At 43.3% G+C, this 10,104-nt stretch overlaps 1 protein-coding gene across 1 annotated transcript; it reads left to right on the top strand.

The window, feature by feature from the left end:
• The first annotated feature begins 2,131 nt into the window (after window positions 1-2,131).
• Window positions 2,132-9,495, top strand: LOC124699683 (SWI/SNF complex subunit SWI3C homolog). The gene is made up of 9 exons (XM_047231946.1): window positions 2,132-2,220; window positions 2,324-2,839; window positions 2,945-3,516; window positions 4,204-4,540; window positions 4,681-4,754; window positions 6,577-6,668; window positions 6,868-6,938; window positions 7,037-7,182; window positions 8,893-9,495. The coding sequence occupies exons 1-9, from the start codon at window positions 2,193-2,195 to the stop codon at window positions 9,370-9,372; spliced, it is 2,316 nt and encodes a 771-aa protein (XP_047087902.1). The 5' UTR covers window positions 2,132-2,192; the 3' UTR covers window positions 9,373-9,495.
• Window positions 9,496-10,104: the final 609 nt, after the last annotated feature.

Raw genomic sequence — 10,104 nt, 5'->3', positions numbered from 1 at the left:
CCATTTCATTGAAGAGAGGAGCAAGCTTGTTCTTGTCGGGCTCAATCCCATGCACATGCATCTTGTGGCCATCATCATCACTACTCCTTCCACTAAAGGGATACCCAAGGACAACAAAAAACCTCCAGAAGGTGGACTTGTAGCGACCATTGCCGGTCATCCAACAGATATCACCATCATCGGAGTTGCCGAAGTAGATGGTGGCAAAAGACTTATTGAATGAGTTGTACATTGTAGTCTTTGCGGAGCTCCATCAAGGGATGAATCCCAAGCTTCTTGGTCACCCATAGCATTTCATTGAAATATACCTTCTTGCCCAACTTCTCAAAGTCAAGTGCATGCATGTGGAACACTTTAGTTTTTTTTTGAACAGGGGAGGTCCCGAAGGACCTAGAGCATCTTTCCATTATCAGCGGTGGAGATACAAATTACAGAAAGGGTCCTGAAGAAGTAGAAAATTACAAATCGCCCCATACATTTTGCAGAAAGGACCTTTGACTGAGAAGTGAAAACGCGATCAAGTCCAGCTCCAGATCCACCACCGTAGAGCTCGCCGGAGCCAACCTCCATGCCACCGGGGACAGAACCACTTGGGGCATGGAGGCGGGAGCTAACTCCGACGAAACTGAAGGGCCTCCACTGTGGCATCATGGCCTGGAGGTTGCTGTAGACCTGCATTCGCCGGCCGGAATACACCATCGCCGACGGAGGAGGAGGGAGTGGTCGCCCTACGACCAGTTCAGACGGCTACCAACCAAGGACAGTCGTGGAGAGACACCTGGGAGCTGCTTCAGTACTCCCCTGGCACAGATCCAAGAGCAAGCAGATGGAGATTTGGGGCGTCCAGCCGTTCTCGCCACCACGGCGAGCACCGAGCAGGAGGCACCAACCATGAGCCGCCTTGGATCTGCACATAGCTGCAGCAATGACCCCGAATCGTAGATCCAGAGCCCTGACCGCATCTTCAAGCTTATTCTCAGACAGGGAAGGAAGATCTTGAGCAGCAGCCACCAGCACCACGCCGCTGGCACCATCAGGATCTCCATCACCAGCCACCTAGCGCTGCTTGGAAGCGCGATGAGCTCTCCATCCGCCGGCATATCGCCAAACTCCACCAGGGGAACAGAAACTACACCTAAACTACTATATACATAGGGGGACCGGCCTCCCCTCTCCCAGTCACTCCGGCCGGCGAGGCCGCCGGAGGAGAGGGAGAGGGGAGCCGGCGGAGAGAAAGAGACTCTCAAGGTACTGTTCACTCACGAGAGAGGGGGAGGGGGAAATGAGCAGCTCCATGTGGAACACTTTAGTGGTGAAGGTCTTGTAGATTTGCGACATGATAAGCTCTCGCTCCCGGGTCCAAAAGCAATCATCATTTGAGGTCTTGGCCTTATTATAAAAAACTTCTTTCTCTTTCGTGATGGGAATACTGCACACAATTAAGTTCTTGGCTTTCGTCCTCTTTCTTGCCTTTTTCCTGCCTTTCTTTGGCGGCCTCTTGAGCAGCCATTTTCTATTGCTGCACTAGATTGCTCCTAGTGGTGTAGGAGCCATCCTCTCGCTCAAGTATTGGATCTTTGTGGACTCTTTCATGGTGAGTGGTAGGTTGCTTGGCAACCCCGCGACGAACACTCCTTCCTCTTTGAGATGGATCGAACATGCAAGTTGCCTTGTGGGATTTGAAATCATGTTGAGTACTTGCGTTGAGCTCAATATTGGACCGAGGTGACATTTTCATTGTAAGTGTTTAACTGCTAAGATTTATTAATTATATTTCACTCATTTTTGTAGGTAGTAGAGATGGAGATTTTGTGCTTTTTATATGCCATTGTTTCCTTTGACAAAAACTGCTTCATCCCTCTGTTATTTCTTTAAAATATGGAGGAAACAATTTAGTCAAATTAAAATAGCTGCGATCTCTATAGTACTCTCTCCATTCCAATTTCTATTTTTGTTCGAAATCAAACTTCATACTGTAGTAAATTTGATTAAATCTGTAGAAATATATGGAACGAATATCTGCAATGTCAAATGAAACACAGCGAGTCTTTCCTCCCCAGCCTCCCTCGCACGTGCATCCCTCCCGCGTCGTCGTTCGTCGCCGTCGAGCCGGTCGGCACCCTCACTCCCGGTCACACGCTTAAACCTCTCCAGTCTCCACCACCTCCTCGGCCGCGCCGTCGCCGCCGACGATGCCGCGCAAGGCCTCGTCTACGCCAGGTTCGTCCGCCGAAATCCTCCCCCGAACACCCGATTCTTTGACCTGGTAGTGCGAAGTCTGACGATCTTGCACTCTCCGCCGATTCCGAATCCTGACTCCCAGATTCGCGCCTCAAATGGCGGAAGCGGAAGCGCAACCCCGACGCCGCGCCCTCGCCGTTGGCCGCGCCCGACAACTCGGATGACTCCGACTCCGCCGCCGCCAACGACGAGGACGACACGGCCGTCCCGTCGGCTGCCGTTGACGACGAAATCCTTGCCGGTGCCGCGGCCAGGGACCTCCGTGAGGCGGAGGTGCTCTCCCCGGCCGAGGCCATCTCCGCCTTCCCCGCCGCCACCCGCCGCAAAGTCAACCGGCCGCACCCGTCCGTCCTGGCCGTCGTTGCAGCCGAGCGGTCTGCGTGTGCGGGAGATGTCTCTGCCTCGGTTCCACCGGCATTGGAGAACATCTCGCACGGGCAGCTCCAGGTGCTCTCGGGGGCCCTGCCTGACCACCCGTCCCTTTCGGCGGATCCTGACAGGCCGTCTTCTTATGTGTGCACACCACCGCCCCTCATGGAGGGGCACGGCGTGCCCAAGCAGTTCCAGGGTTGCCTCCATGTCGTGCCCAAGCACTCAGGTTCGCTAGTTCCGACCAAACTCTGAATTACTACTTTAGCTGTACTGGGAAACATATGCTGGTTTATGTTCAGTGCAGCATGAATTATTAGTTTACAATTTGTAGATTGGTTCTCTCCTGGGACGGTGCACAGGCTGGAAAGGCAGGTAGTGCCACACTTTTTTACAGGGAAGTCTCCGGGGAACACGCCGGGGAAGTTCATAACGTTACGGAATAAAGTTATTGCAAAGTATTTGGAGAATCCAGGCAAGAGGCTTGCTTTTGCAGACTGCCAGGGCTTTGTTGTCAACACAGGTGAATTATACGACCTGAGTAGGATTGTTCGGTTCTTGGACGCATGGGGGATCATCAATTACCTTGCGGTTGGGTTGGTGCACCGGGGTCTGAGGGTGGCAGCATCACTTCTAAGGGAGGAACCAGCAGGGGAGTTGCAATTGTTTACTGCACCGTTGAAATCCATTGATGGTTTAATTATGTTTGACCGGCCAAAATGTAGTCTCCGAGTTGAAGACATTGCCTTGCTGGCATCGTCTTCATCAAATTCGGAGGTGTTGGATTTTGATGCTGGTGCTGAGTTTGCAGAATTGGAAGGGAAGATTAGAGAACGGTTATCAGAGAGCTCTTGCAGTTATTGCTCACAATCTTTGAGCAGTTTGCACTATCAGTCACAAAAGGAGGTGATCATCTTCATATTTGCGTATACATGTTCTATTTTAATTTCTTTTTGTGAATCTAGGATTGTTGTAAACACTATGAATTTCACACATACTCAAAAGGCATATTTTTCAACGATTGTGAAACCCATCACAGTAAGCTCAATAGTCTCATAGATGAGCTGACTAATTTACTGACAAAGTTTTGGTTGGGATAAGAAAGACTAGTGTTTGTTATTTGATTATAAACCCTGCTTTATCTTCATTGTTGATTTCCTGACCCAGCAGATATTAGTGCTTATGTGGCTGTCTTAAATCTTGCTTATGCATCATAATGCTGGAAGCTCATATTAATATTTCCACCACTAAAAACATTTTAGAACAAAATTCCTTATTTTTAGTGCCATATATATGTGATGTGGAACAACCTGCATCTAGGTGCAACATAACTTATCTGAGTTGGTTAACTTGTGATATGTGGTGGCTTGGACCAGATGTGTTCTGTTTGAAATTCCAGTATCTGCTATTGCATGAATGATGTATAAGTGAACTACAATGTAGTTTTCATATTTGATGTGAGGAGTAGGGGAAAGTTTCCAAGGCTGAACCATTCTTTCAAGTTAATTAATTAGTCAGCTTCCTGTTTTTCTTTTCTTCATTTATGGGTGAGAAGCTAGCGGTAACAAACTTGTTTTTCAACTGGTTGAGCAGGTAGATATTGCTCTTTGCTCTAGTTGCTTCCATGATTCACGATTTATTACCGGGCATTCAAGCTTAGATTTTCAGAGAGTCAATGGGGATAGAGATGGATCAGAAAATGATGGGGATAACTGGACTGATCGAGAAACGTTATTGTTGTTGGAGGGCATAGAGAAGCACAATGACAACTGGAATAACATTGCCGACCATGTTGGAACAAAGTCAAAGGCACAGTGTATTTACCATTTTATTCGTCTTCCAGTGGAGGATAGTTTGTTAGAGACCATTGAGGTGCCAGATGCATCCATGCCAGTGCAAACCAATGGACATCCACATTCAGATTCCAATGGTACTTTAGGTCTTCTACATCATTTAATTATAATTTGCACCACCATCAAATTTTTGAATGTTTAGCTTATTTTTTCACATTTCTAAATAGTGTGTGATTTCTTCCTTTAACATTGACATTTATATTTATTCCCTATCCAGGAAATCTACCTCAAAGTGTTCAACATGGAAACCAACTCCCATTCATCAGTTCATCTAATCCAGTCATGTCGTTGGTAAGTAAATTTTCACCACTTTCTGTGAAGACTACTGATGCACTGAGTTACCCCGTTCCATCTGGTCAGAGGCCTAGAGGATCTCCAAATGCCAATAATGCATAGCACTATACTTACATTCTATAGTATCTATGTTTATCGGCACTTAATTTTATATGAAATGTGTTAGTAAAGTTAGGTTAGCATCCATACTTAAAAGTTTCACTAAGCATAGTTTTATCTTCTACTACAGAGAATGTCAGAAATGGAAGCCTATACTTTTACTTGTCTACTTCAACTATTATAAATGCCAATTATGCCATCTTTTCAATGAAATGAAGCGCAAAAGTCTTTTGCGTTTTCTCGAAAAAAATAAAAGTAAATGCCAATTATGAATTCTGAACTGGGAGCTAGTAGTACCTGACCTTAATCCTTTAATCTTGAGGTGGAACGCCTAAGCTCGAATATGTAGAACACGGCGTTGAAGTGCACAGCTTCTAAGTTTTGGCCGATTGACTAAGCAGGAAATAAGTACATTTGAGGTCCCAATTGATTGCCAGCTCCAATTGTCAAACATTGCATACACTTAAAGAGCTGACAATAGACTAATAGAGCACTGGAAGCATACTGAGACAATTTCCTGGTTTAGGCAGTTTACATTTGATATGACCAGCTGGAGGTTTAGCTTGTTGGTTTGGAAATGCTGGGAATATTTCGGAGAAGACAAAAGTGAGAAGACTTCTTATAGTCCTCAATTTTTTTACGGAGCCCTCTCTAATTTAAGCCTTTCTTTTGATGTCTGGCTTAAACTCTCGATCTTGGTCCAGTCCAAGCGTTTGTTATGAACCACACACAACGGTACATGCACATTGAAAGCTGAAACTTCAAATTAAACCCACACCAAAGTCAGAGGACTAAGAAGGACGTCTCTCGATGAACTAAGAAGCGAATTCTATGTAAATTGATCCAAGATTGACCTTTATGCTGGCATGCACTCTTTGATGATGAAAGAGCATCCCTCTATTAGCGAATGCTTATTGAAATGTTTCATCCAATGCTGCTTGTCATCAAGCAGTGTCAAGGGTACCCAATCTTTTCACTGTTTGAAGCAATGTTTCAACTTTGCTTTAATATTAAGCTGCCCTTTTTCATTATATATCAGCATCATACAATTTGTAGTGTAATCTGCTTCCTTCACGTCAGAACTCCAATTTGACATGTCTACATACCATTTGTAGTGTATTATTTTTTTCTTAAAGAAGCATCAAATCTTTTTTCCTAGACTGTTTTAACACCATAACTAGTCCGATTTGAATTGAAAGGTGTCCAGTTTACTGCCAAACAGCCAGGTTTAAGTAAATTCATATTGCATTTTGCAAGTACGCTTTCAAGGGCTGGCTATGTAATACATAACTGCACATCCATGCTATCGTGTGAAACCATGGCCTTAGTCATCTGAAAAATCTATTGGTTGCTGGAGTGACACTATAATTCCCTGCATGATTTGGAAAATTATTACACCAAAATAGTAATGCAGATAAGATAACATACTACAAAGTACAAATGAAAACTCTAATCGCAAACAAATGATAAGTAACAAAAATCAGCATTATCCTGATCATTTTTACATATCATGTTCTGCAGTTGAGTTTATACTCAGATAAATCATGCATGGGCTTCCTAAATTACTGTCTTGGGAAATTTATTAGGGCCATTAAGGTTTGCAATGCATGGGTGCACTGGTTGTAGGGTGCTGCACTTCATACTTCCTCATCACCAAAACATTTGTAGGCTTATGGTGTCTTCTGTATATTTAGCCTCACTGCTCATAAATATTGTGTAGGTTGCCTTCTTGACCTCTGCAATAGGACCAAGAATTGCAGCATCATGCGCAAGTGCAGCATTATCTGCTTTAACACGAGAGGATGATCCCAGGTTAGCCATATTTCTTGTATAAGTGGTTTTATTAACATTATCAAAGCTAAAGGGTTGGTACTTTGAACATTTACATCCTTTAACGTGAGGTAAAAAGGAAACATTTCTGTTTGGTGGTGATATTTCAACCTTTGGTTTTGCTTCCAGTTCCCTTGCCATATTCTGCTATAGTTTGGTTTTGACTTGCCTTTTGCTGAAGGGTGATTTCTGAAAGCATGCATGCTGATGATAGGACCCATGCTGCACATACAAACTTTCGTGACCATAATGGTAGCCTTTCAATTTTATTATAATTTATTTTTCTGTCAAATCTCATTTGTTCGTCCATTCATTAGTTTCCATTGAATTGCTGTCCTATCCTACAACAGGTGCTTCATCGTCATCCGTTTCTCCAGAAAATGTGAAGCATGCTGCACTGTGTGGTTTGTCGGCAGCGGCAATGAAGTCTAAACTCTTTGCGGATCAAGAGGAACGAGAAATCCAAAGACTAGCTGCTATCGTGATAAATCATCAGGTTAGTCTGCATGCTGCCATTTTATTACACTCTTATAGTGCATTCATTGTGAACATAAGGGCATGTAGAGTGGTTGATAAGACAATCTTATTTTATGTATTGCTTTTTTTTTTTGAGCAAGAACTGTAAGGCTTGAGCCCCACAGCATTTTATTAAACCAACCACCAAACAAAAGTTATTTACAAAAGAACAAAGGAAAAGGTAAATCTATACTACGGACTCAACCCAAAACTTAAAGCTATCCACATGCTTATCCTTGATCCTATGAACATGAAGAAGAGCATCATGTACAAATCTCCTCTTCCCCACCCTCTGAAAGAAGGCATCACTCCCTCAAAGATTGCTTCATTCCTTTGTTTCCAAATGTGCCAGGCAGCTAGCAAAACCACCTCAGTGAAAAAACGCTTGTGAAACTTTCTCTTGGTAAGACAGAAAATTTCCTCCATAGTATCACCAGGCTCCCACTGAATCTGCAAATAGTTCCATACCCTCTGACTAAAATTGCAATGAAAGAACAAATGCAACCAATCTTCAGTCGAATGTGTGGGACAGAGGATGCAGTGCAAATCATTAGAGACATTCCAGTGTCTCCTTCTCAGCATATCCTTCGTGTTCAACCTGTCATTTATGAGTAACCACCCAAAAACTTTTATACTCAGCAAAACTCTACTTTTCCAAATCCATTTAAGCACACAACTGCCTTTTATATCCTTGAAACAATGCTGATAATACAGACTTGAGGTAAAAACCCCATCCTTCCAGATTGTGCACCACTTATCATGAACTTGAGGAGAATAATCCCACTGAGAAATCAGCTGACTCATGCTCTGAAATTCTACAAAAGCTTGGTGAGATAGGGGAAGCTCAAAGAGGGCAGTCATATCAACCTGAGTCATCACATCCTGAACTGAGACATTTGCATCCTGAACTGAGACATGTGCACCACTTATTTTATGTATTGATTGTTGTTTAGAGAAGACAAAAGGCATGTAAGCATTTTATACATTGGGCTATCTCTTAGTGTTGTCTCAAATACTTAATGTTTGCGTGCTCCTAAAATTATTGCATTATCAAAATTAAACTGAAAAATTTGTGACTATGAGAAGCCATCTCGTACAATGGAGAAAATGCCTTATCTTTCTTACTAAGAGATCTAAGAGAATACAAACGTTTTTTTTTTTCATTTCTCTCTCCTCCGACTCAGCAATTATCCATTGTGCATGCCCTAAAAAATCTGTCTACAATGGAAGTCTCATGGGCATAATTTCCTTTAGTAGCCTGATTTGATGGAAGAAATCGTGTGATTTAGGGGGTGGGGAGTGACCAGCTAAATAGTGATAACCAGAGAACTGTGGATCAACTGCATAACGAACTACTATTGTGAAATTAAGATCCGTTTGGTAGTTGCTACACAGGAACATTAAACCTGTTAATTTTGCATCATGGCATTATACTACATTGCCTCTGGTTTACCCAGTACAGTTCTGTTCTTCTACAAAAATCATTTAGCTGTATTACTATTCTAGAAGTTACCTGTAAAAAAAAAGTATTCTAGAAGTTGCTCAATGGTTAAATCTTAAGAGTTTTTTTTAAGGTTTTTCCCCTTATGCCTAGATTTTAATATCTGAAACCAGGGTGGAAAGTTAAGCTAATGATCTTTTGATGCTTAGGCTGTTATTTTGATACTATCTGCAATTACTGAACTTGCAGCTGAAGAGGTTGGAGTTAAAGCTGAAGCAGTTTGCTGAAGTTGAGACCTTGCTTCTGAAGGAATGCGAGCAAGTGGATCGAGCAAGACAGAGGATTTCAGCTGGCCGTATCCAGGTGATGTCAGGCCGCTTAAATCCCATGGGAGCTAGCCTGCCCAATGGTAGCAGTCGCACCACGGCATCCAATCCAATTAATATGAGCCCTAGACCAGTGACCATGCCAGGCTCCACGGCTGAAGCCACCAGACCAGCCTCATCCGCCAATATCATGCAGGGGCAGGGGCACCCTCAGATGCCATTGTTGCAGAGGCAGCCACAGATGCTCTCATTTGGGCCTCGCTCGCCGCTCTCGGCTATCCAGACTCAGCCATCTGCACAGGCGTCGAACATTATGTTCAGCTCTGCTGCCATGCCCAATTCAGTAACTCACAATCATCAGCTGTTGAGGTCGTCTTCAGGAAACAATTCAAGTCTAGGATAGATAGTTCGTAAGATTCCCCAGAGCGTAGTAGTGTTAGCTTTTTTTTTTTTGAACAGGTGTTTTTGCTTTTTAGCTCGCTTTATATGGTTTACACAAGCATCTCATTGTAATTTGATTGTTCAATATTTTCTGCTGGCAGTGAAGATTACCTATGGTCAGGGCTCTGTTTGGAGAGGGAGCAAGTGGATACCCTATGTTTTTTAACAGCCAAGGCGCCAGTTATCGGTCATACTAGAAAATGTATCTGAGAATGATGAGCAGTGCTTATTTATTTATTTTCTTAGTGGAAACTAACTAAAAGTGACCCAAATCCACTTTTACGGTATCTCTTGAACTGATTGTAGTATAAAACAAAACTGAGGCGGAGTGTTTGACAAAATATCATTCCAAATTTACTTACTCTACCCCCGTGGAACCAACTCTCACTTGAACAAGAACAGAGATATGCCTCAACATGGTAAATTCATTCAGGCCAATGAAAAGCAATGAAACCAGTCAGTCGAGAATTTTACATCCACTCTGGAATCTACCTAACCTCTTAATCCTGTGACTAATTTCTAGCAACAGCTCATCAGTCTTTTCCTTGATTCTGCTCAGTCGGAAGATTTTCATAGAAAGCACGCATATAGCATATAACTCGAGCGGAACCACGACCCAAACAACCAACCCCCGGGCAGTCGGAAGATTTGTTACCGTTTTTTTTGGGATCAAGTATGCATTACAAGTTATACT

The sequence above is a fragment of the Lolium rigidum genome, chromosome 3, assembly GCF_022539505.1.
Source record: "Lolium rigidum isolate FL_2022 chromosome 3, APGP_CSIRO_Lrig_0.1, whole genome shotgun sequence".
Classification (NCBI taxonomy): Eukaryota; Viridiplantae; Streptophyta; class Magnoliopsida; order Poales; family Poaceae; genus Lolium; species Lolium rigidum.
This window is presented reverse-complemented; position numbering and strand designations above follow the sequence as displayed.